The 27,805-nt window shown below is 44.2% G+C and overlaps 1 protein-coding gene across 3 annotated transcripts in view; it reads left to right on the forward strand.

The window, feature by feature from the left end:
- Positions 1 to 27,805, forward strand: part of AP4S1 (adaptor related protein complex 4 subunit sigma 1) — a 77,715-nt gene that overhangs the window by 27,260 nt on the left and 22,650 nt on the right. For all 3 annotated transcript variants that reach the window (XM_045396260.3, XM_065548696.2, XM_045396259.3), the window contains exons 2-4: positions 18,662 to 18,870; positions 23,131 to 23,217; positions 25,868 to 25,936. In XM_045396260.3, coding sequence (XP_045252195.1) covers positions 18,733 to 18,870; positions 23,131 to 23,217; positions 25,868 to 25,936 — 294 coding nt within the window. In that variant the 5' untranslated portion in view covers positions 18,662 to 18,732. The remainder of the gene's footprint in view (positions 1 to 18,661; positions 18,871 to 23,130; positions 23,218 to 25,867; positions 25,937 to 27,805) is intronic.

Below are 27,805 nucleotides of genomic sequence, written 5' to 3' on the forward strand. Positions count from 1 at the left end.
ACTCCAGCCTGGGCAACAGAGCAAGACCCTGTCTCTAAAGAAAAAGGAGCAGAGATTTGTCACAGTCTAGAGGCTGGGAAGTCCAAGATCAAGATCTCATCAGTGTCTGGTGAGGGCCAGCTTCCTCATAGACTATGCTTTCTCACTGCACCCCAACTAGCTCTGGGGTCTCCTTTATAAGGCACTCATCCTATTCATGAGGGCAGAGTGCTTATGATCTAATCACCTCCCAGAGACCCATCTTCCCATACTAGCACATGGAGTGTAAGGTTTCAACGTAATATGCGGAAGACACAAGCATTCAGACCGTAGCACTCCCCCAAATCATTTGTCTGTTCATTTGATAAGGACAGGCCAGGTACGGTGGCTCATGCCTGTAATCCCAGCACTTTGGGAGGCCAAGGCAGGTGAATCACTTGAGGTCAGGAGTTCAAGACCAGCCTGACCAACAGGGTGAAAGCCCACCTCTACTAAAAATACAAAATTAGCCGGGTGTAGTGGCACATGCCTGTAATCCCAGCTACTTGGGATGCTGAGGCAGGAGAATCACTTGAACCTGGGAGGCCAAGGTTGCAGTGAGCCGAGATTGAGCCATTGCACTCTAGCCTGGGCAACAAGAGCGAAACTCCATCTCAAAAAAAAAAAAAAAAAAAAAAGGCCAGGTACGGTGGCTCACACACTTTGGGAGGCCGAGGCAGGTGGATCATCTGAGGTCAGGAGTTCAAGACCAGCCTGACCAACATGGAGAAACCCCGTCTCTACTAAAAATACAAAATTTAGCTGGGTGTGGTGATGGGCGCCTGTAATCCCAGCTACTCGGGAGGCTGAGACAGGAGAAGCGCTTGAACCCAAGAGGTGGAGGTTGCAGTGAGCCGAGATCATGCCATTGCCCTCTAGCCTGGGCAACAAGAGCAAAACTCCATCTCAAGACAAACAAACAAAAAAGATGTTATCTGAGCCAGGCGTGGTGGCTCATGCCTGTAGTCCCAGCACTTTGAGAGGCCAAAGCAGGTGGTTCCCTTAAAGTCAGGAGTTCGAGACCAGCCTGGCCAACATGGTGAAACCCCATCTCTACTAAAAATACAAAAATCAGCCAGGTGTGGTGATGTATGCCTGTGATCCCAGCTACTCCGGAGGCTGAGGCAAGAGAATTGCCTGAACCTGGGAGGGGGAAGTTACAGTGTGCTGAGATCACACCACTGCACTCCAGCCTTGGTGATACAGCAAGACTCCGTCTCATAAATAAATAAATAAATTGAATATGCAAACTCTGTAAAAGAATGGGAAAATGTACATAAATAATGTTAAGTCACAAAATCAAAATGCCAAATTCTACAGTCACATGGATTACAACTATATAAAGTGAACATCTAAATAGATAAACATTCAAAATAGAACAGATAGGCCAGGTGCAGTGGCTCACGCCTGTAATCCCAGTACTCTGGCATACCAAGGTGGGTGGATCACCTGAGGTCAGGAATTCAAGACCAGCCTGGCCAACATGGTGAAACCCTGTCTCTACTAAAAATACAAAAAAAACACAAGCTGGGTATGGTGGCGCACACCTATGATCCCAGCTACTCGGGAGGCTGAGGCAGAAGAATTGCTTGAACCTGGGACGTGGAGGTTGCAGTAAGCCGAGATTGTGCTACTGCACTCCAGCCTGGGCGACAAAGTAAGACTCCATCTCAAAAAACAAACAAACAAACAAAAGAAAAAACAAAAACAGAGGGATCTTGAAAACATTTTGCTAAGTGAAAGAAGCCAGTCACAAAGGACACCATGTTGTATAATTCCATTTATATGAAGTATCCCAAATAGGCAAATATAAAAAGACAGAAAGTAAATTCAGGGTTGCCAGGGGATAGGAATTTAGGGGATGATAAAAGCCATTGAATTGTACACTTTAAGTGAGTGAATTGTATGGCATGTTAATTATATTTCAATAAAGCTGTTAAAAAGAGATACAGACAAGCAGATCGGACAACCTGTAAGAGTTCCTAGTGGCCAAAGATGGAATAAATTGAACAGTATAGCGTTGGATATAGCCCAAAGTATAAAATAAACATACATGAGTACATACTGCAGTCCCTACTTACCCACAGTTTTGCTTTCCACTGTTTCAGTTACCCACAGTCAACAGTGGTCTGAAAATATTAGATAGAAAATTCCAGAAATAAAAAATTCTTTTTTTTTTTTTTGAGGCGGAGTTTTGCTCTTGTTGCCCAGGCTAGAGTGCAATGGTGTGATCTCAGCTCACCGCAACCTCCACCTGCCAGGTTTAAGCGATTCTCCTGCCTCAGACTCCCGAACTGCTGGGATTACAGGCATGCACCACCACGCCGGCTAATTTTTGTATTTTTAGTAGAGACAGTGTTTCCTCCACGTTGGTCAGGCTGGTCTCGAACTCTCAACCTGAGGTGATCCGCCCGCCTCGGCCTCCCAAAGAGCTGGGATTACAGGCGTGAGCCACAGTGCTTGCAACAATTCTTAAGTTTTAAATTGCACACTGTTCTGAGTAGCATGATGAAGTTTTGTGCCATCCTGCTCTGCTGTGTCTGGGATGTGAATATCCCCTTTGTCCAGCATATCTACATTGTATTTTTTCTTTTTTCTTTTTTTTTTTTGAGGCAGGGTATTACTCTGTCACCTAGGCTGGAGTGCAGTGGTGCAAACACGGCTCACTACAGCCTTGACTCCCTGGGCTCAAGGGATCTTCCTGCCTCAGCCTCCTGTGTAGCTGAGACCACACCTAGCTAACTTTTTTATTTTCTTGTGGAGATGGGGTCTTGCTTTGTTGCGTAGGCCGGTTTTGAACTCCGGGCTCAAGCGATCCTCCCACTTCAGCCTCTTAAAGTACTGGAATACAGGCATGAGCCACCAAGCCCGGCCAATCATGAGAAAATACATTAGACAAACCCAAATTGAGGGATATTCTGACCAGTATTCCCCAAAACTGTCACAGTCATGAAAAACAAGAAAAGACTAAAAAACCATCACGGTCCAGAGAAGATTAAGGAAATAAGATGACTAAATGCAACATGGTATCATGGAGGGGAGCCCGGAATAGAAATCGAACAAATGGAAAAACTGGTGAAATGTGAACAAAATCTGAGTTTAGTTATAATAATTCTATCCATGTTAATTTGTTAGATTTTATACATGTACCATGGTAATGTGAGAGGATAATATTAGGGGAGATGGGCAAGGGTATACGAAAATTCTCTGTACTATCTTCATAACCTTTGTAAATCTAAAATTATTCCAAATACTCAAACCTGTAATCCCAGATACTTGGGAGGCTGAGGTGGGAGAACTGCTTGAGGACAGGAGTTTGAGACCAGACTCACAGCAAGACCCTGTCTCTAAACAATAAAATAAATAAAATAATTCCACGTACAAAGTTAGTGTTTTTTAAAGCAGAGATCAGAGAGACATAAGTATTCATATTAAAGTGAAGATGGGGTAACACTGAAGACTACTCCAAGTAAAAAAAATAAACAAATATGCTGGGCACGGTGGCTCATGCCTATAATCCCAGCATTTTGGGAGACCGAGGCAGGCCGATCACCTGAGGTCAGGAGTTCGTTCGAGACCAGCCTGGCTAACATGGTAAAACCTTGTCTCTACTAAAAGTACAAAAATTAGCCGGGTGTGGGGGCCCACGCAGAGGTTACAGTGAGCTGAGATTATGCCACTACACTCCAGCCTGGGTGACAGAGAAAGACCTTGTTTCAAAATAAATAAACAAAAATTTTTAAAAATAAAGTGAAGAGGGCTTGTGTGTGTGTCTGAGTATATAAGTCTACATGTACCTTTATGGTGATACTGTTTAAATATTTAAATTTTTACCAGTATAATGCAGATGTTTAGGTTTGAGGGTAATTTACGCGTGTGTGTGTGGTGTGTGTGTGTGTGTGTATATATATAGGGTGTGTGTATATATATATATGTTGGCCAGGCTGGTTTCTAAGTCCCAAGCTCAAGTGATTTACCCACCTCAGCCTCCCAAAGTGCTGGGATTACAGGCATGAGCCACGATGCACCATCCATATTCATTTTAATAATTAAAAGACATGGCTGGGTGAGGTGACTCACTCCTATAATGCCAGCACTTGGGGAGGCCGAGGCAGGAGTTCAAGACCAGCCTGGGTAAGATGGCAAAACCTCATCTCTACAAAAAGTACAAAAATTAGCTTGGTGTGATGACGTGTACCTGGAGTCACAACCACCAGGGAGGCTAAAGTGAGAGTATCACCTGAGCCACGGGACATTGAGGCTGCAGTGAGCCATGATTGTGCCACTGCACTCCAGCTTTGGTGATAGAGTAAGACCGTCTCAGGGAAAAAAAAAAAAAAAAAAAGACATGAAGTTGGTGTTAACAATTCTCAGTTTGTAGTATCTGCGCTTGCTTCATGTTTCACTATTTTTAATGTTGTAAACATTTTTATGCATATAGATTTTAATTATACCTTAGGATAAATTCCTAAGACTGGGATGCTTGAGTTAAAAGGTGAAATCACTGGCCGGGCACCAGTGTCTCACGCTTGTAATCTCAGCACTTTGGAAGGCTGAGGCGGGCAGATCACCTGAGGTCAGGAGTTCGAGACCAGCCTGGTCAACATGGTGAAACCCCTTTTCTACTAAAAATACAAAAAAATTAGGCAGGCATGGTGGTGGGTGCCTGTAATCCCAGCTATTTGGGAGGCTGAGGTAGGAGAATCACTTGAACCTGGGAGACGGAGGTTACACTGAGCTACAATAATGCCACCTGCACTCCAGCCTGGGAGACAAGAGCGAGACTCCCTCTCAAAAAAAAAAAAAAAAAAGGGCCGGGCGCGGTGGCTCGCACCTGTAATCCCAGCACTTTGGGAGGCCCAGGCGGGTAGATCACGAGATCAGGAGGTCGAGACCATCCTGGCTAACACGGTGAAACCCTGTCTCTACTAAAAATACAAAAAATTAGCTGGACGTGATGGAGGGCGCCTGTAGTCCCAGCAACTCCGGAGGCTGAGGCAGGAGAATGGCGTGAACCCAGGAGGCGGAGCTTGCAGTGAGCCGAGATCGCGCCACTGCATTCCAGCCTGGGTGACAGAGCGAGACTCCATTTCAAAATAAATAAATAAATAAATAAAAATTTAAAAGACAGAATCATTTTCATGATTTGTTTTTGCATTCTACTTGCTTACGTGGCAGAAAATGTATAGCAATTTAAAAGACCAATAAAAATGTATAAATATACATATCTATTTCCCTGTAGACTTATCAGTACTTTTTCCCTAATTTAATACAAGAAACGAGGAAAGGAAAGAAAGTGTGCTAAATTTTTTCTTTTTTATTTGAGATGGAGTTTCGCTTTTGTTGCCCAGGCTGGGGTGCAATGGCATGGTCTCAGCTCACTGCAACCTCTGCCTCCTGGGTTCAAGCGATTCTCCTGCCTTAGCCTCCCGAGTAGCTGGGATTACAGGCACCTGCCACCATGCTCGGCTAATTTTTCTGCTTTTATTAGAGAACAGGTTTTCACTATGTTGACCAAGCTGATCTCGAACACCAAACCCCAGGTAATCCACCCGCTTCGGCCTCCCAAAGTGTTGGGATTATAGGCATGAGCCACCGCCTCCAGACTTATGCTAAATGTTTTTACAACAATTATGTCATTTGCCTCATTTAACTTTCTCCATCAGTCAGTCAAGTAGATATACTCCCAGTTGACAGTGCAAGGGCTGGGTGCCATAGGCCCCTGGGATGATGGCCAGAGGGCAGATACCAAAGGTCAAGTCCTGGAATATTGCCCAAAGCAGAGCTGGAAGAAGAAATCCAAAGCAAGTCACGAAGAACAGAGGCCAGAGAAGGAATGGGGGCCAAGTCAAATGAAGGGAAGGCACAGCCTGAGCTAGGTTGGGAAATGGGAGGTCCTTTGGATGAATTCTAAATTCTAAAACACATCTTTTTAGTGACTTTCTTTCTTTCTTTCTTTCTTTCTTTTGTGGAGACGGTCTCATTATGTTGCCCAGGCTGGTCTTGAACTTCTGGCCTCAAGTGATCATCCTGCTTCAACCTCTCAAGTGCTGGTATTGAAGGCATGAGCTACCATGTCTGGCCTTTAGTAACCTTTTATGGGATCCAGCCAGGGCTTTGTGGGTGGAATAGGTTCATTTAAAGATACCGGAAGAGAATAGTTACTAAGACATTTTAGAGTTCATCAATTTATCACATTTATGTAAAAAAAAAAAAAGTTGCTACATCTGCATACATATTTACATGATATACAGAGGAGATCTAAAAGGATAGGCACTAAACTTAAAAACATTGGCTATATCTTTGGGGAAATGAATAGGATTCGGGGCAGGAATAGGGTATGAGGGTATTTTATATGTCTGCTTTGTTGGAATACTTATGTGACTTTTTTAAAGGAAAAGTTATTGCTAGAAAAAGCTTTCATTCATTCTTTCATCTATTCAGTAAACATTTATTGTATGCTCACTGTATACTAGGCACAGTGCAAGGATCTGAAGTAAGGCATAGATTCTACCCACTAGAAGAAGTTCATGTTCTGGTATAGTGTTTTTCAAACTTTGACTCAGTCTGTTAGCAAGTTCTGAAATTAAAAATCAGTGGTCATATTATATTATAACCCATAGTATAAAATAAAATATCTGCCATACTTATATACATTAATAATTGAGTAAATAAACAAATGGCCTGGGCAACATAGCAAGACCCCATGTCTGCAAAAAGATTTTTTTTAATTAGCAGGGCATAGGCCAGGCCCAGTGGCTCACGCCTGTGAGCCGAAGCGAGTGGATCACAAGGTCAGGAGTTCAAGACCAGCCTGGTCAATATGGTGAAACCCTGTCTCTACTAAAAATACAAAAATTAGCCAGGCATGGTGTCAGGCACCTGTAGTCCCAGCTACTTGGGAGGCTGAGGCAGGAGAATCACTTGAACCCTGGAGGGTTTAGGCAGAGGTTGCAGTGAGCCAAGATTGCGCCACTGCACTCCGGCCTGGCTGACAGAGCAAGACTCCGTCTCAAAAAAAATAAATAAATAAATAAAATAAAATAAAATAAAATAAAATTAGCAGGACACAGAGGTACGTACCTCCAGTCCCAGCTACTCGGGAGGCTGATGTGGGAGGATCACTGGAGGCTGAGAGCTCAAAGCTGCAGTGAGCCATCATTGCACCACTGCACTATAATCTGGGCAATAGAGCAAGACTGTCTCAAAAAAAACAAAAAACAAAAAACCGTGACAGGTCGTATTGATAGTATGTGCCTTTGACATGATGTGATGAAAATGGTACTTTACCTCTGTGTTCTTTCTCCCAAAAAGACATAACTTCTATCTACTGATAACATCAGACAAATCCCAATAAAGGGACATTCTTTAAAATATCTGACCAATACTCTTCAAAACTGTCAAGGTGTATCTCTGTATATCATGTAAATAATGTAATATATATATTGAATTTTACATTTACATTATATATGCTTGTATGCTGGGCCACAATGTACAATCTTTCTCTTACAGTCACAGCTTTAAAAGTCTAAATTACTTTTCTGGTAGGAGACCTCAACATGCAATAAAATCGTTATTATATAGACTATAGACAGGATCATCAGCTCTTTGTAGTTGGGAAGAGAGGATTGGAATAGGCAGGAAAAGCTTCACCAGGGAAAAAACAACATGTTATCATGAGGACACTGGCTAACCCTTATGTAGCACTCGCTGTGTGCCAACTGCCTAGCCTGTTCTAGGAATGTTACATATCCTAACTCCTTTAATTGTCACAACAACCTAGGAAGTGAGTACTGTTACTGTGGCCATTGTACAGAAGACTGAGCTCTAAAAGACAGTATCTTGTCCAGAGTCACAAAGCAACTAAGTAGTAGAGCCAAGCAGTCAGGCTGTCAGTCAGGCTCTCACCCAGGCTGGAGTGCAGCGATCTTGGCTCACTGCAGCCTCCACCTCCCAAGTTCAGGCGATTCTCCTGCCTCAGCCTCCTGAGTAGCTGGGATTACAGGTGTCTGCCTCCATGCCTGGCTAATCTTTGTACTTTTAGTAGAGACGGGGTTTCGCCATGTTGGCCATGCTGGTCTCGAACTCCGGACCTCAGGTTATCTGTGCGCCTTGGCCTCCCAAAGTGTTGGGATTACAGGCATGAGCCACCGTGCCCAGCCCAGCCCATACTGTACTTTTTCATGTAGTGGTTTGTTTGGCATTTTCCAGATTAATTGTGCAGCAGCATTAGAAAAGAGAATAATGACTGGATCACTTCCAAAGCTACCTGAAGTTAATGCTCATTAAGCTCAAATGAACATTTGGCTGGGCACAATGTCTCAGACGTATAATCCTAGCACTTAGTGAAGCTGAGGCGAGTGGATCACTTGAGTCCAGGAGTTCAAGACTAGACTGCGCAACTGGAAACCCCGCCTTTACAAAATATACAAAAATTAGCTGGGCGTGGTGGTGTGCACCTGTAGTCCCAGCTACTTGGGGGGCTGAGGTGGGAGGATTGCTTGAGCCTGGGAGGTCAAGGTTGCAGTGAACTGTGATTGTGCCACTACACTCCAACCTGGGTTGGAGTAAGACCCTGTCTCAACAGAACAAACAAAAAGGTTAAGTGAACATTTAATGACACTGATATGTAGAGTGAGGCAATGTGATAGATTAAAGACAGCATTATAGTATGAGTCAGGGGAGCAGAATTCAGTACTTCACGCTACATCTCTGATCAGTTTTCTCATCTACAAAATGAAGGGAGTACACCTCAGGGATGACAAATATAAGGTGCATATGTTGCCACTCCCTGCTTCCTAACCTACAGCTGACGTAACCTACAACTGACGAGTAATCACGCATGCCATCCTTTTGTTTTGAACCTGGAAGCAGCTCCAGAATCCTTCCCAAAGCAGCTGTTACAGTTAGTCACAGTTGACACCCAAGTTGAAACCCATTTGCCATCTTTGGATATGACAAACTGTAAAGACTGTCCTAGGTCTAACTCCCAGAAGTACGCCATCAGAAATACGATACCTTCTCAAATCAATGTGTACTTCATTCAGCCTCTTCAATCTCTCTTTTCTCTGGGCATTAAGTTTACATCATATGGTTGCTGGGACACAGATCTGAGCATATTCTACTTTTTTTGTTGTTTTGGTTTATTTTATTTTTATTTTATTTTATTTTATTTTATTTATTTATTTTTTGGAGACGAAGTCTCGCCCTGTCGCCCAGGCTGGAGTGCAGTGGTGCAATCTCAGCTCACTGCAACCTCCACCTCCTGGGTTCAAGTGGTTCTCCTGCCTCAGCCTCCCAAGTAGCTACAATTGCAGGCACCCGACACCACGCCTGGTTCATTTTTTTGTATTTTTAGTAGAGAAAGGGTTTCACAATGTGAGCCAGGCTGGTCTCATGTGATCTACCCGCCTTGGCCTCCCAAAGTGTTGGGATTACAGGCATGAGCCACTGCACCCAGCTAGTTGCTTTTTTTTTTTTAGAGATAGGGTCTCCATCTGTCACCCAGGCTGGAGTGCAGTGGAGTGATCATAGCTTACTGTAGCCTAGAATTCCTGATCTTAGCCTTACTCTCCCAAGTAGCTGGGATTACAGACATGCACCACCACACCCAGCTCTTGTTTTTTCATTTGTTTTTTGTTGTAGAGGCATGGTCTCCTATATTGCCTAGGCTGGTCTCCAACTCCTGGCCTCTGGTGATCCACCCACCTCAGCCTCCCAAAGTGCTGGGATTACAGGCGGGAACCACCTCGCCTGGCCCTGTATTCTACTGTGAATCTACCAACCTCACTAGTCTTGAAAGCATGTTCATGCTTGTCAAGCGCGTCCGTGTGAAGAGACCACCAAACAGGCTTTGTGTGAGCAACATGGCTGTTTATTTCACCTGGGTGCAGGCGGGCTGAGTCCGAAAAGAGAGTCAGCAAGATAAGGGTGGGGCCGTTTTATAGGATTTGGGTAGGTAAGGGAAAATTACAGTCAAAGGGGGGTTGTTCTCTGGTGGGCAGGAGTGGGGGTTACAAGGTGCTCAGTGGGGGAGTCTTTTGAGCCAGGATGAGCCAGGAAAAGGAATTTCACAAGATAATGTCATCGCTTAAGGCAAGGACCCGCCATTTTCACTTCTTTTGTGGTGGAATGTCATCAGTTAAGGCGGGACAGGGCATTTGCACTTCTTTTGTGATTCTTCAGTTACTTCAGACCATCTGGGCCTATACATGCAAGTCACAGGGGATGCGATGGCTTGGCTTGGGCTCAGAGGCCTGACAATGCTAATCCAAGGAAAATGCTTGTTTGATTCCTGCTGTAAGTAACCTTAACCCTTCTTTTCCTCTTTTCTAGATTCTCTTGCTGGGGCATCCTAGCACCATTTGTGTAATGCTTTCCCCAGTGAAGTTGCCTTTACCTTCTTTCTTCTTCTTTGATTTATGTACACACATTCACACACAAGCTTTTCGGTGTAGCATCTACTGACTTCCTTCCTGGTCATCTAAACATCTTCCCAGCTCTGTGTGTGTGTGTGTGTGTGTCTCTCTCTCTCTCTCTGCGTGTGTGTGTGTATGTGTGTGTGTGTGTGTGTGTGTGTGTGTGTGTTTAGAGATAGGATCTTGCTCTGTTGCCCAGGCCAGAGTGGGAGTGTAGTGGTGTGATCATAGCTCACTGCTGCCTCCAATTCCTGGGCACAAGCAGTGCTCCCACCTTAGCTTCCTAAGTAGCTGGGACTATAGGTACACACCACGATGCCTGGCTTTTTTTTTTTTTTTTTTCCTTTTTTTTTGGTAAAGATGGCGTCTCACTGTGTTTCCCAGGCTGGTCCCCAAATTCTGGTCTCAAGCTGTCCTGCCACCATGGCCTCTCAAAGTGCTAGAATTATAGGTGTGAGCCACCACGCCTGGCCCCTCTGGCCCAGGCGTCATTGAATGTCATTGTGTGTCATTGAATGCAAATAGTTTAAAAAAGGAAGTTCATACCTCTCCCTCACCACTCCCAACACTTGTCTAAGCATATTCCCTTCTTACTGTCTTACCTCAGTTTCATAATTATTTCATTTCCCTCCTCCTCGATGATTAATAACCATGATAGGTGCTTACAGCATTCATCTTCAGTTCTCAGATGTGTACTTGTCTCTCGAGTCTCCACAATGTTTATTTTGGCATTGTATATTTTATAGTATAAATAGTTTAAAGTTGTGTTTCTCTAGTTTTTTACCACTGCATCCTGCTACAGTTAAAATTGTCTAATGTTTAAGAGTGTGCAAGAAAAGAAAGATATATCCAAGTCTTTGGAAACCTTCATTTACTCTTTTCAAAACTTACATCCTAATGAATATCAATTCAACATGTCCTTATTTGTCATCCTTGCTCTTGAAGTCAGTGGGAAGGAATGCTGTGCTTGTAAGGTAGAAACCAATTTGATCCCTTGATGTAACACCTCAACGAGATCTTTTTACATCCATTTTACCACTTAATGCAAGCAGGACATTTAAAGGCAAAGGTTTGGCCATGAGTACCTTTGAGACATTTTCCTTTTACCCGGCAGTTGAAATCCAAGGTATAGAATTATAATTTCTAACTATCATAAAGATGGTTTTTATTTAGATGGTTTTTTTTTTTTTTTTTTTTTTTTTTTTTTTTTTTTTTTTTTTTGAGACGGAGTCTCGCTCTGTCACCCAGGCTGGAGTGCAGTGGCCGGATCTCAGCTCACTGCAAGCTCCGCCTCCCGGGTTTACGCCATTCTCCTGCCTCAGCCTCCCGAGTAGCTGGGACTACAGGCGCCGCCACCTCGCCCGGCTAGTTTTTTTGTATTTTTTAGTAGAGACGGGGTTTCACTGTGTTAGCCGGGATCGTCTCTCGATCTCCTGACCTCATGATCCGCCCATCTCGGCCTCCCAAAGTGCTGGGATTACAGGCTTGAGCCACCGCGCCCGGCCATTTAGATGGTTTTTAAATAACTTTGCTGAAAGGGAGTAAAAGAAAGGATGGTGATCTTAACTTCCTGGTAACCTGCCATAATTTACTGACAGTAATTTGTGAGACAAGTAAAAGCAGCATTTAATAGCAAATGATTAAACACCACAGAGTATGTTGCAACCCCACCCACAGCCATGAGCTTATCTTCCTGGAAAAGGGAGTGAATGGCCACAGGCCTCCCCCATGGCACAGCTGTTATATCCCCAGCTGAGCTGGTCTAGATAACATCCTGTTCTACACAGGGAGTGAAGGCAACAACCCTAGGCTTGGCCACACTGGGCCTGGCTCTTTACACCTTAGCGTTTAGAATTGCTGTAAGATAACCACTTGTGACCGGACGTAGTGGCTCAAGCCTGTAATCCTAGCACTTTGGGAGGCCGAAATGAGGTCAGGAGATCGAGACCATCCTGGCTAACACGGTGAAACCCCATCTCTACTAAAGAAAAATACAAAAAACTAGCCGGGCGAGGTGGCGGGCACCTGTAGTCCCAGCTACTCGGGAGGCTGAGGCAGGAGAATGGCGTGAACCCGGGAGGCGGAGCTCGCAGTGAGCTGAGATCCAGCCACTGCACACCAGCCTGGGCGACAGAGCGAGACTCCGAGACTCCGTCTCAAAAAAAAAAAACAAAAAAAACATAATCACCTGTCTAATAGGGCTTAGGAAACAAGAAGTGAGCTGGGAGGACGAAATGTATATATACATATAAAACTTAGTCCAAGTATTATATCATAATGTTTCTAGTTGCAGCAAGGAAATAATACAGTTGATCCTTGAACAATACAGGCTTGAACTGCACAGATCCATTTATATGCAGCTTTTTTTCCAACCAAACACAGATGGAAAATACAGTGTTTGTGGCATGCAAAACCCCAGTTATATGGGGCTGACTTTTTGTGTACGTAGTTTCCACAGGGCCTACTGCAGGACTTGAGTATGCACAGATTTGGTTATACTCAAGGCAGTCCCGGAACTAATAACCTGCATACCAAGGGTTGACTGTAATGAAAACAGCTCAGTTGTAAAGTGAATATTTACTGTAGACCAGCCCCTTTGCTAAGTGCTATTTGTGTTACCCATCTCACTCTCACACCTCAGAGTTAACCATCCCCTGGGGTTCAAAAAACCCAAGCAACTTAAGCATCACATGGCAGGTATGTGGCAAAGCCAAAACTTAGCCAGGTCTGTCTTACTCAGGTCTGAGCTTTTAAGCAATGCATTCTCCTATCTCCTCAAGCAGGCAAAACCCCCAAAGAAAAAAATACTTGCTGGTTTCCAGCTTGACTTAGCTGTTTAGCCCAGTGCTTAGTGGGACCCATCCTCTATCGTGGTGTTCCCCAGCCTCTGTATTTGCTGGGATTCTGATTAGTCCAAGAACTACTCATTCACCAAAGGTCCTGTTCTTCCATGCAATCTGCTTATTTCACTAGATGCATGGGATGACACATGAAAAAGGACATTCAGGCATCTAGTGAAATAGGGAGAATCATAAAGGAGAGTCTCGACTCTACTTTTCTTCTTTTTTTTTTGAGTCGGAGTCTCCCTGTGTCGCCCAGACTGCAGTGCAGTGGCACGATCTCGGCGCACTTCAGCCTCCGCCTCCCGGGTTCAAACAATCCTCCTGCCTCAGCCTCCTGAGTAGCTGGGACTACAGGCTCATGCCACCACACCCAGATAATATTTTTGTATTTTAGTAGAGACCGAGTTTCACCATGAGGTCTCGAACTCCTGACCTCAAATGATCCACTGCCTCAGGCTCCCAAAGTGCTGGGATTACGGCCATAAGCCACTGTGCCTGGCCTAATTTTGGTATTTTTTAGTAGATAGTGGGGTTTTACCATGTTGGCCAGGCTTGTCTCAAACCCCTGACCTCAAGTGATCCGCCCACCTCAGCCTTCCAAAGTGCTGGGATTACAGGTGTGAGTCGCTGCTTGCCTGGGCAGTCAACTCCACTCTTCAACAAGCATGGATGCCTCATCAAACAGACAATTAATGTTTTGTGCTCAAAGAGGCTGTGAAGTAGATCAAGCCCTGTAAATCAGCCTCTGACTGGTATTCTGACAGCCAAGCTTTTAGCAAACTGACTCTTAACAGACACCTTCTGATGAACTGTTGCTAAGATCACCAGCTGCAAATGCTTACCTGGGATGACCTAGCCCTGTAATAATCTCCCCCACTTTCAGTCTCCTAAGCAGCAGATTGGGAAACTGGTCCCTGAAATTGCAGCTGCTAAAAGTGACACCTAATATTTGTGAACAAGTTGTAACTATACATTAAAATCCAACTTTGTTTTCTTTTTTTTTTTTTTTTTTTGAGATGGAGTCTCGCTCTGTTGTCAGGCTGGAGTGCAGTGGTGCGATGTCGGCTCACTGCAATCTCTGCCTTGCAGGTTCAAGTGATTCTTCTGTCTCAACCTCCTGAGTAGCTGGGACTACAGGTGCATGCGCCACCACACCCAGCTAATTTTTGTATTTTTAGTAGAGACAGGGTTTCACCATGTTGGCCAGGATGGTCTCGATCTCCTGACCTCGTCATCTGCCTGCCTCAGCCTCCCAAATTTGGTGCTGGGATTACAGGCGTGAGCCACTGCACCTGGCTGTAAAATCAAATTTTTAACCAAGATTTCAGATTGATCTGTATGCCACGTTTATTCCACATCATTTCTCATTTATTCTAGACACAAATCTAGTGTTTTGTGCATAGCAAATAGTGATAAAGTGAATGGGAAAACTTTTTAAATCCTGGAGGTTTATTTATTTATTGAGACAGAGTTTAGCTCTTGTCGCCCAGGCTGGAGTACAGTGGCACAATCTCGGCTCACTGCAAACTCCGCCTCCTGGGTTCAAGTGATTCTCTTGCCTCAGGCTCCTGAGTAGCTGGGATTACAGGCGCCTGCCACCACGTCCAGCTACTTTTTGTATTTTTAGTAGAGAAAGGGTTTCACCATGTTAACCAGGCTGTTCTTGAACTCCTGACCTCAGGCAATCCGCCCTCCTCGGCCTCCCAAAGCACTGGGATTACAGGCATGAGCCACTGCACCCGGCCAGGTCTATTTATTTTTAAAGGACCTTAGGAATCACCCTGCTCAGGGTTCTCAACCTGGAGCCCAGAATAGGTGTCAGCAAAGTCTGTGGATGTCCTGAGGTTCTTTTACAGCATTTAAGTACGTATCTCCTTGCACATTTTTCTGTAAAAGATTCATTAGCTTTCTTTGTATTCTCAGAGGGGTCTGTGTTCTAGTTTAATATACTTACATTACCAGATGAGGATGCTAAAGTTAATGAAATCAAATGGATTCTCTGATAGCACACAGTAAGAATTCACTAGGAATTGGCCGGGCATGGTGGCTCATACCTGTAATCCCAGCACTGTGGGAGGCCGAGGTGGGCGGATCACGAGGTCAGGAGATCCAGACCATCCTGGCTAATACAGTGAAACCCCGTCTCTACTGAAAATACAAAAAATTAGCTGGGTGTGGTGGGGAGCGCCTGTAGTCCCAGTTGAGGCAGGAGAACCTGGGAGGCGGAGCTTACAGTGAGCTGAGATTACACCACTGCACTCCAGCCTGGGGGACAGAGTGTGAGACTGTTTCAAAAAAAAAAAATTCACTAGGAATTTATGTTATAAGCAAATATTGGCTGGAGGCAGTGGCTCATGCCTATAATCCCAGCACTTGGATGGCTAAGGCAGGAGGACCCCTTAAGGCCAGGAGTTCAAGACCAGCCTGAGCAAAATAGTGAGACCCCCCCCCATCTCTACAAAAATAAAAATAAAGGCCAAGCGCAGTGGCTCATGCCTGTAATCCCAGCACTTTGGGAGGCCGAGGCGGGCGGCTTACTTTAGGTCAGGAGTTCGAGACCAGCCTGGCCAACATGGTGAAACCCTGTCTCTACTAAAAATACAAAAATCAACCAGGCATGGTGGCAGGCACCTGTAGTCTTAGCTACTCAGGAGGTTGAGGCAGGAGAATCACTTGAACCCAGGAGGCAGAGGTTGCAGTGAGCTGAGATTGATTGCACCATTGCACTCTAGCCTGGGCAACAGAGTGAGACTCTGTCTCAAAAATAAAAATAAAAATAAATAAAAATTAACTGGGCATAGTGACATGTATCTGTAGTCCCAGCTACTCCCAGCTACTTGAGAAACAGAGGCTAGAGGATCACTTGAGCCTAAGAGTTCAAGGCTGTAGTGAGCCATGATAGTACTACTATACTCCAGCCTGGGCCAGTATCCTCAGGACTATTAAGGACATGAAGAACAAGGAAGACTGAGAAACTGTTCCAGACCAGAACAGACTAAAGCAACACGACAGTTTTTTTGTTTTGTTTTGTTTTGTTTTGTTTTGTTTTGTTTGAGACGGAGTCTCACTCTGTCCCCCTGGCTGGAGTGCAGTGGCCAGATCTCAGCTCACTGCAAGCTCCGCCTCCCGGGTTCAGGCCATTCTCCTGCCTCAGCCTCCCGAGTAGCTGGGACTACAGGCGCCCGCCACCTCGCCCGGCTAGTTTTTTTGTATTTTTTAGTAGAGACGGGGTTTCACTGTGTTAGCCAGGATGGTCTCGATCTCCTGACCTCGTGATCCACCTGTCTCGGAACATGACAGTTAAATGCACTATAGTATCCTGGATGGGATGCAGGAACAAAAAGAGGACATTAGTGGAAAAATCGATGAACTCCAAATAAAGTCTGGAGTTAATAATAATGTACCAATATTGGTTTCTTAGTTTTGGCAAATGTACCATGGTAATGTGAGATGCTAACATTGGCCATCTTTGCAACTTTACTATAAATCTAAAATTTCAAACGTTAAAATTTCATTTAAGAACTATTATTCATCTTAGTTTTTTGCACTGATTCTCACAGATATTATACAATGTGAATACGATTTTGTCAGCTGAGCCAGACCAGCCAGCTCTGGTGGTCATGATGAAAGAAGGACTGGCCATTCATCAATGGCCAAAACCTATGTTGAGTGTAAGAGAAACAAACACGAGATTCAATACAACTGAGTTAGACATAATAGCACAAGCATGAACCCCTGAATGAGGAGGATGAGTTAGGGGTGTCATGGATCCATGCATATGCTTGGCCTTTGAACCGCAGCCCACCTCTGACACAAAGCCATGCAGTGACTTTGGGTATCATCTTTTCTTTTTTCTTTTTTTTTTTTTTTGGGACAGAGTCTTGCTCTGTCACCCAGGCTGGAGTGCAGTGGCACAATCTTGGCTTACTATAACCTCCGCCTCCCGGGCTCAAGAGATTCTCTTCCCTTAGTTGGAGTATAGTGACGCCATCACAGCTCACTGCGACCTCCACCTCCCGGGTTCAAGCAATTCTCCTGCCTCAGCCTTCTGAGTAGCTGGGATTATAGGTGTGCACCACCATGCCCAGTTAATTTTTGTATTTTTAGTAGAGCCAAGGATTCACCATATTGGCCAGGCTGGTCTTGATCTCCTAACCTCAAATGATCCACCTGCCTGGCCTCCCAAAGTGCTGGGATTACAAGCACGAGCCACCGCGCCCTTCTAAACTTTAACCTGCTTGACCTTAAAATAAGGATAACACGCTTGATACGGTGGCTCATGCCCGTAATCCCAACACTTTGGGAGGCCAAGGCAGGATGATCACTTCAGCCTAAGTGTTCAAGACCAGCCGGCAATATAGTGAAACCTCATCTTTGCAAAAAGTTAAAAAATTAGCTGGGCATGATAGTGCATGCCTATAATCCTAGCTATTCAGGAGGCTGAGGTGGGATCACTTGAGTACAGAGGAAGATGCTGCAGTAAGCTGAGATTGCACCACTGCACTCCAGCCTGGGTGCAGAGTGAGGCCCTATCTCAAAAATAAAGGATAACAGAAGTACCTGCCTCAAACAGTTGTGAGAATTGCTCAGGATAGGACCTTACAGAGCTTGTTATAGGGCCTAGACGAATTTGATAAATTGATATCACTACTATTTCCACCACTAAGGAAAGAAAAGCTTTACTATAGATCTTGTCTCCATTGCCCATAAAATAAAGCCGAAATTCCTTAGCATGACGTCTAAAGCCAATTATATCATATGTGAGTAGCTTAATTTCCAGCAACTATTCTTCCCACGCCCTGAACTGCAGCCCCAGTGAACTTCCCAGAGCTTTCATACCCATTTTCTCTGCCTCAGTCGTCCCTGTAGCTCATTCTTCATGACCTCACATCAGTGCCCCTTCTCTGGGAAGCAGTTCTTCACTCTCCTGTGACGTTCCTTGTCCCTCCCTTCTGTACACCCATGGAAGCAGAGCTCTCCCAGTTATAACTCATCACCTTGTACTGCTGTTGTTTACCTACCTCGCACCTTTGCTAGGTATAAAAATCAGAAGATCAGAAGTCCTTACTACTTCATCTCCCCATTCTTCTGGTGCTTGACACGTCGTTGTTACCCAGCAAAATGGATGAATAAATTGAATGAATATAAACAGAAGTACTGCAGTTGCTCAGAATTGTTTTGGAGAATAACTGATGAAAATTTATCGTTGGTTTTTATTTATTAAAACCTCAATTAGTTCATAGGAATGAAGACTGATATTATCAGATGATACTTACTACTACTTTATTTACTGTTTATCTATAAAACATTTAATATAATTCTTTGAGAAATTTGATCTTGCCTTTCTGGGTGTTTGTTTGTTTGTTTGTTTTTGTCTTCAAGGTTCCAGTTACAGCCATCTCTTGTCAAAATTTTTGAACTATATTTGGAAAACTACTGGCCAGGAAAGAAAAATGATAAAATTTTTCCTCATGGTGAATAAACAAGGGCAGACTCGACTTTCTAAGTACTATGAACATGTGGATATTAATAAGCGTACACTTCTGGAAACAGAAGTTGTAAAGAGCTGTCTCTCTCGGTCCAATGAACAAGTAAGTCTCTGGTCCTCTCCTTTATCTCTGCATTCAACTCGGCCTTGGTAGATTTGTTATTACTGAGTCTCAGGGGCCATCATTTTCTTTGATCTATATTCCTTCAACAGCTACTAAGGAAAATAAGAAGTGATGTGAAATGAAAAACTGAAAGAAGCATAGCTCTCTTTACATCCCTTTAAGAAAATTAAACCAGGCCGGGCGCGGTGGCTCAAGCCTGTAATCTCAGCACTTTGGGAGGCCGAGGCGGGTGGATCACGAGGTCAGGAGATCGAGACCATCCTGGCTAACATGGTGAAACCCCGTCTCTACTAAAAATACAAAAAACTAGCCGGGCGTGGTGGCGGGCGCCTGTAGTCCCAGCTACTTGGAGGCTGAGGCGGGAGAATGGCGTGAACCCGGGAGGTGGAGCTTGCAGTGAGCCGAGATCGCGCCACTGCACTCCAGCCAGGGCGACAGAGCGAGACTCCGTCTCAAAAAAAAAAAAAAAAAGAAAATTAAACCAAGGAAAACCTGGAAGAATCTTGGATTCTTGGCCGGGCGCGGTGGCTCAAGCCTGTAATCCCAGCACTTTGGGAGGCCGAGACGGGCGGATCACGAGGGCAGGAGATCGAGACCATCCTGGCTAAGATGGTGAAACCCCGTCTCTACTAAAAAATACAAAAAAACTAGCCGGGCAAGGTGGCGGGCGCCTGTAGTCCCAGCTACTCGGGAGGCTGAGGCAGGAGAATGGCGTGAACCCGGGAGGCGGAGCTTGCAATGAGCTGAGATCCGGCCACTGCACTCCAGCCTGGGCGACAGAGCAAGACTCCGTCTCAAAAAAAAAAAAAAAAAAAAAAAAGAATCTTGGGTTCTTATTTAAGTCAGCATATTTGTCTCAATGCACCTTGGAAACGACAATAAAATTTCCTTCTGCTAATAGACACCTCTTCTTTTTTTGTTCTTATGAATTCAGCCCCTGAAACTCTCATGAGTGCCTGTAGCAGGTAGCTTTCTATAAGCCAAAAAATGAAGATCAGATGATTGGTATAGAGGTAAATACTGAAGACCCATTTTGTGCCAGAGGATAATATTATTCTCAAATGGAGTGGTTTTATTCTGCTTATTATTTTTGTAAATATACCACCAATATAATGCTGAAACCAGTGATTTAAAAACAAAACAAGTTTGATTTCATTATCTAGGTGGGGAAAATGGAAATTAAAAATTCATATGAAACAACACATTTATCCATCTTCCAAAATGGAGATTAAGGCTGGGTGCAATGGCTCACGCCTGTAATCCCAGCACTGTGGGAGGCAGAAGCGGGTGGATCACCAGAGATAAGGAGTTCGAGACCAGCCTGGCCAATATGGTGAAAAATTAGCTGGGCGTAATTATGCACAACTGTAGTCCCAGCTACTGGGGAGGCCGAGTCAGGAAAATTGTTTGAACATGGGAGGTGGAGGTTGCAGTCAGCCAAGACTGCTTCATTACACTCCAGCCTGAACGACAAGAGCAAAACTCTGTCTCAAAAAAAAAAAAAAGAGGTTAAATAGGAATTTTAAAACTGAGTCCATTTTTTTTTTGTTTTGTTTTTTGAGATGGAGTCTTCCTTTGTCGCCCAGGCTGGAGTGCAGTGGCGCCATCGTGGCTCACTGCAATCTCCGCCTCCGAGGTTCAAGCGATCCTCCTGCCTCAGCCTCCTGAGTAGCTGGGATTCCAGGTGCGTGCCACCACACCTGGCTAATTTTTGTATTTTTAGTAGAGATGGGTTTTCACCATGTTGGTCATGCTGGTCTCGAACTCCTGACCTCAAGTGATCTGCCTGCCTTGGTGCTGGGATTACAGGGATGAGCCACTCCTAAAGTGCTGGGATTACACGCATGAGCCACTGCGCCTGGCCAAAAACCGAGTCCATTTTGTAAATAATTTTTTCCCTAGCTCATACCTTGAACAAAATTTTTTTTTTTTTTTTTTTTTTTGAGACAGAGTTTTGCTCTTGCCCAGGCTGGAGTGCAACGGCATGATCTCGGCTCACTGCAACCTCTGCCTCCCGGGTTCAAGTGATTCTTCTGCCTCAGCCTCCCAGGTAGCTGAGATTACAGGCATGTGCCACCACAACCGGCTAATTTTGTATTTTTAGTAGAGACGAGGTTTCTCCATGTTGGTCAGGCTGGTCTTGAAATCCCGACCTCAAGTGATCCACCCGCCTCAGCCTCCTAAAATGCTGGGATTACAGGCGTGAGCCACCACGCCCAGCCCCTTGAACAAAATTTTTATGAAGAATTTTATTTAGAGAATTACTTAATCCAGGTCCTAAACTTGCCAGATCTATTGGAAATTACTCAACAACTGAGGGAAAATCAGAAAACTTGTTTAACTCATGCATTTTAATCTTGTCAGTTCTCCATTTCACTGCATAGTGGGCTGCCTGTGAGCACCACTGCTAAATCATAAAATATTAAGCTACATCAGTGCTCAAAAGTAACATGGCACAAACTGGCATCTAAACTGATTTTTCAGTTGGGACATCTCAGAGTTCCTCTTTGAATTACTACTTTGGCCTGCCATGGCACACACTGTTTCATGTTGTCAGATGGAAACAGAAACTTTTAAAGGGCTGTGTTAATAGCCACATACTTTAAGTAAAAGTAAATAGTCTTAGAAGCATTCCTGTTTGAACCTTTCTGCAGAATGCAGGCACTCAATTTCAAACATCATTTTCACTGATAGGTTACCCTTTGAAACGAAAGCTTTGGAATGAATATACTGTTAGATACTTTTGATGCATTCTAAATTATTTTAGATTTTAAAAGGAGTCCACTGGGCTTTTGGCATAATCAGGCACCAACGTAGCATAATAGCAGCTTAGTTTTTATCCATAGAGGTGCTTTGATACTTTTTTTTTAATGTCAGAAACTCCTGAGAGGCTTTGAAAAATGTTCCTCAGTTCTTTCAAAAAGGTTGTGTTTCCTTGAAAGATCCAGCTGAGCAGAGATCACACTGGCTCTACAGTGAGCCAAAAGCTGCAGAATGCTTCTGTACTCATTACCTTTATCCTAATTTTAAATAAAAACCTAAATTCCTCCATTTTATAGACTGTCAGATGGCTTTCCCATAGAGGCATTTCCATGGTCAAAACTTGCAGCTTCATTCCCAGGTACATCCGAGCACCCAAGAGCAACACATCCAGCACACCCTAAAATCCAGAAGAAGAGTAACCCTGTGCTTCTGCCCACTCTCCACCTCCCATCCACTCAGCGCCTTCCCATAATTCTTTGTACAAAGGCGATAGGAAAGGGATAAATGAGACAGAAGTTTTATCCATGTGTCAGTGGTGGCAGGCTCGTTATTAATTCATACGAAGCAATGTTTACAATGCGAGATTTTGTCTAGCATCTGCCACAAAAAGGCCATCTTTAAATGATTTATAAAATAATCTACATGGATTCTTTTCATGAGTCTAGGAAAAAGCAACCAATTTTTGTTTGTTTGTACCATGTATTTGGCTCCTCAATGACTATTAAATAGTACAAAACCGAGAATATCTAATTGCTTCCAAAAAAGTCTTGGGCGGGGGGCCGGGCGTGGTGGCTCAAGCCTGTAATCCCAGCACTTTGGGAGGCTGAGACGGGAGGATCACGAGATCAGGAGATCGAGACCATCCTGCTAACACGGTGAAACCCCGTCTCTACTAAAAAAAAACAAAAACAAAAACAAAAAAAAAAACTAGCCGGGCGAGGTGGCGGCCGCCTGTAGTCCCAGCTACTCCGGAGGCTGAGGCAGGAGAATGGCGTGAACCCGGGAGGCGGAGCTTGCCGTGAGCTGAGATCCGGCCACTGCACTCCAGCCTGGGCGACAGAGCGACACTCTGTCTCAAAAAAAAAAAAAAAAAAAAAAAAGTCTTGGGGAGGTGAGGAGAAGAAAGTCTTCTTTATCATGTTTGCTTATTTCCACTTCAGAGGCACTTTGCTGATTATTCATTATCTTTGCCTGCTGAGTTCCACACAGAGCCAAGCAAAGGAATGAGAAGTAGTGTAAGTGGGAACCCATGTGAACACTCAGACTTTTTTCCAAGACTTCTCCAATTTCCACTAGAGATGCTTCCAAGTGGTCCCCTGAATATTGTGAGAAGGCCACCAGTGGTTGTGTAACATCTTAATATTTTATATTTCTAGGAATGTTTGTCAGATGAATCAGATCCTAGAACTTATGCATGTCATTTTAAATAACTCTCTCTCAACAACAGGAGTTAATATCTCATTGTGTTTTGTCTAGTGCTCTTTCATTGAATATAAGGATTTTAAGCTGATATATCGGCAGTATGCAGCTCTCTTCATTGTGGTTGGAGTTAATGACACTGAGGTAAGATAATAGAAGAGCCCTTGGAAAATGCAATAATTTCTTTCTACTTGCCTCCCTAAGAATTATGCGTCTCTTGATTTTTTTTTTTTTTTTTTTTTTGACGGAGTCTTGCCCTGTTGCCAGGCTGTAGTACAGTGGCACGATCTCAGCTCACTGCAACCTTAACCTCCCAGGTTCAAGCGATTCCCCGGCTTCAGCCTCCCAAGTAGCTGGGATTACAGGCACGTGCCACCACACCCGGCTAATTTTTTGTATTTAGTAGAGATGGGGTTTCACCATGTTGGCCAAGATGGTCTTGATCTCCTGACCTCATGATCTGCCTGCCTCAGACTCCCAATTTATTTTTATTTTTATTTTTTTAAGAGACAGACTAGCGTGCAATGGCACAGTCATAGCTCACTGCAGCCTTGAATGCCTGGTTTCAAGCATCTTCCCATCTCAGCCACCTGACTAGCTGGGACTACAGGCCCACACTCCCAAGCCCAGCTAATTTTTTTGCTTTTATTTTTTTTAGAGATGGGGTCTCACTGTGTTGCCCAGGTTGGTCTAGAACTCCTGACTTCAAGCGATCTTCCTGGCTTAGCCTCCCAAGTAGCTGGGAATACAGACACAAGCCACTGTGCCTGGCTAGGATCTTGGTTTCTAGCAAGGATGAGGAAAGTTGTGTGGAAGAGAAATATCTAGGATGTTTCTTGGATTAGATGAGGAGCTTGCAAAGTAGAGAAGCCCCAAACCACAGAATGCCTTTTTCTGTTGTAAGCAATACCAGTGCCCTGCCCTTGTTCTCTTGAACAATGAAGCAGCTCAGATAAGTATAGAGACCAACTGATTTTGGCATTAAACATGGGCTGATATATCAAAAGCCAGTGAAAACTATAAAGATGATTGTATTGTGATTACATCCCCTCAAATTTATTTAGTTCACCCCTTCACAAATGCCACTCCCAGATCAACAGCACTTATGGACATGGAATCCCTGAAAGGATGTTTTACATCTAGCTGAAATATTGATTCGTTGTTTTTTATCCATGAACCAAACTTTGAAGTGGTTTTCCCATCTCCACAGATAGAAAAATGATGGCATGAAGAACCTGAACAATTACTTAAGCCAATTTGTGGTAAAGTCAGGAAATGGAGCTAAGAACTCTAAATACTAGACACTAAGATTTTAATCTGGCTAGATTTATCATAGACTTCAAAAAAAAGATTCTTTTGGAGACAGAGTCTCACGTTGTCACCAGGCTAGAGTGCAGTGGTGCCATCTCGGCTCACTACAACCCCCGCCTCCTGGGTTCAAGCGATTCTCCTGCCTCAGCCTCCCGAGTAGCTGGGACTACAGGTGCCCACCACCACGCCCAGCTAATTTTTGTATTCTTAGTAGAGACGGGGTTTCACCTTTTGGCCAGGATGATCTCGATCTCCTGACCCCGTGATCCACCTGCCTCAGCCCCCCATAGTGCTGGGATTACAGGCGTGAGCCACCGCACCCGGCCTAAATTTTTTAAGACAGGGTCTCTCTCTGTCACCCAGGCTAGAATGCAGTGGCACCTTCACCTCTCACTGCAGCCTTGACCTCTTGGCCTGAAGTGATCCTTCCACCTCAGTGTCACGATCCCGAGTACCTAAGACTACAGGCTCATACCAAGATATCTGGATATTTTTACTTTATTTATTTATTTATTTATTTTTGTTTATTTATTTTTTGAGACGGAGTCTCGCTATGTCACTCAGGTTGGAGTACAGTGACACGATCTTGGCTCACTTCAATCTCAGCCTCCCAGGTTCAAGTGTTCCTCCTGGGTTCAAGCAATTCTCCTGCCTCAGCCTCCCATGTAGCTGGGATTACAAGCGTGTGACACCATGCCCAGCTAATTTTTGTATTTTTAGTAGAGACGAAGTTTCACTGTGTTGGCAAGGCTGGTCTTGAGCTCCTGACCTCAAGTGATCTGCCCATCTCAGCCTCCCAAAGTGCTAGGATTACAGGCATGAGCCATTACGCCCAGACTATTTTTTAATTTTTTGTAAAGAAGAGATCTCATTATGTTGCCCAGGCTGGTCTTGAACTTCTGAGCTCAAGTGATCCTCCCACCTCATCCTCCCAAAGTGGTGGGGATTACAGGTGTGAGCCACCACGCATGACCTTTTTGTTTTTTAAGACAGGACCTCGCTCTGTTTCCCAGGCTGGAGTACAGTGGTACCATCATAGCTTACTGCAGCCTTGAACTCCTGGGGTCAAGCCATCCTCCTGCCTCAGCCTCATGAGTAGCTGAGACTACAGGCATGCAACACCACACCTGGCTAGTTTTTTAAATTTTTTGTGGAGACGGAGTCTCACTATGTTGCCTAGGCTGGTCTTGAACTCCTGGCCCCAAGCCATCCTCTCACCTTGGCCTCCCAACTTGCTAGGATTACAGATACGAACCACCAAACCTGGCCAAAAAAAAAATCCTAGAGGTTAAGGTTTATCTACATTTCCCCTATTGATAAGCATCTTTTAAACAAGTGAATACAGAACTGTTCCAAGTATTTGTCAGTGGGAGGCTACTTTCCTCAAATTATCAGTTCACTAAAAGCTGGAAGCTGACTGGGATGTTCTGATTTGCATGAGGGCCACACTAAAATTGATTCTACCTTTCTTCTTTTATTTTAGAACGAGATGGCTATTTATGAATTCATTCATAACTTTGTGGAAGTTTTAGATGAGTATTTCAGCCGAGTGGTAAGTCTAATGGCTAAAAAATGGTTTACTTCCTCAACCCAGTTTCCCAGAAATTGAGTCTCTTTGGACCTATATCAAGAACATGTGTTAATACAGAGTTTTAATAAGTAAAAATTAAAACTTAAGTGATGCCAAATTTTCTTTATCTTTCCTGCTGGTTTATCCAAAGTATTACAAGCCTATATATGCCTGAGATCTTTATAAAGAACTGGAAAAAAAAAAAAAAAAACCCTCTTACAGCCGGCGCGGTGGCTCACGCCTGTAATCCCAGCACTTTGGGAGGCGAGTCGGGCGGATCTGAGGTCAGGAGATCGAGACCATCCTGACTAACACAGTGAAACCCCGTCTCTACTGAAAATACAAAAAACTAGCCGGGCGAGGTGGAGGGCGCCTGTAGTCCCAGCTACTTGGAAGGCTGAGGCAGGAGAATGGCGTGAACCCGGGAGGCGGAGCTTGCAGTGAGCCGAGATCGCGCCACCGCACTCCAGCCTGGGCGACAGAGCGAGACTCATCCCAAAAAAAAAACAAAAAACAAAACAAAACAAAAAAAACCCTCTTATTTGTTTTCACCCAATTATGAGCTTTTGTGATCTGACTTGCCCCCTCTTTTCTTCTTCCTCTGCTTTCTTTTCTTTTTTTTTTTCTTTTTCTTCTTCTTTTTTTTTTTTTTTTTTTTTTTTTTTTTTTTGAGATGAAGGACAGAGTTTCGCTCTTGTTGCCCAGGCTGGAGTGCAGTGGCGCGATCTCGGCTCACCGCAACCTCCACCTCCTGGGTTCAAGTGATTCTCCCGCCTCGGCCTCCCGAGTAGCTGGGATTATAGGCATGCGCCACCACGCCCAGCTGATTTTGTATTTTTAGTAGACCCGGGGTTTCTCCGTGTTGGTCAGGTGGGTCTCAAACTCCCGACCTCAAGTGATCCGCCCGCCTCCGCCTCCCAAAGTGCTGGGATTACAGGCGTGAGCCACCGCGCCTGGCCCCGGCTGCCTTCTTTCCTAAGACACCAGGATACTTTTCACTTCAAGAATCATTCCCATCCAAACCCTTGTTTTGAGGGTCAAAAGTCAGTTCTCCTTAAGGAATATGTGAGCTCCTTTCCAAAAATCTTTTTGAAGCCATTTTAATAGCTATATTGAAATATATTTTATGTATAATACAGTTCACCCATTTAAAGTGTATAATTGGCCGGGCGTGTGGCTCACGCCTGTAATTCCAGCACTTTGGGAGGCTGAGGAGGGTGGATCACGAGGTCAGGAGATGGAGACCATCCTGGCTAACATGGTGAAACCCCCTCTCTACTAAAATACAAAAAGTAGCCGGGCGTGGTGGCCAACGCGTATAGTCCTAGCTACTCGGGAGGCTGAGGCAGGAGAATGACGTGAACCCGGGAGGGAGACTCCGTCTCAAAATAAATAAATAAATAAAAGTATATAATTAAGCTGGGTGTAGTGGCAAGCACCTGTGGGGACAGATACTCAGGAGGATGAGGTGGGAGGATTTTAGGAAATTTCATCACTTGACAAGGAAACATACCCATTAGCATTTCCCCTCATTATCCCCCTCCACCCACACCAGGTAACTAGTGATCTATCTTTTTTTCTTGGTAAGTTTTTTATTTTTATTTTTTATATTGATACATAAGAGATGTAGATATTTTCATGATACTTGTGATAATTTGATTCATTCATATAATGTATAAAAACCAAATCAGAGTAATTAGGATCTCCATCACCTTAAATATTTATATTTTCTTTATGTTAGGAACATTCGAATTATTCTCTTAGCTCTTTTGAAATATACAATAGATTATTGTTAACCATAGTCACCCTACTGATTTATCAAACACTAGGTCTTATTTCTTCTTTTTTTTT

This window comes from Macaca fascicularis, chromosome 7 (assembly GCF_037993035.2).
Source record: "Macaca fascicularis isolate 582-1 chromosome 7, T2T-MFA8v1.1".
Lineage (NCBI taxonomy): Eukaryota > Metazoa > Chordata > Mammalia > Primates > Cercopithecidae > Macaca > Macaca fascicularis.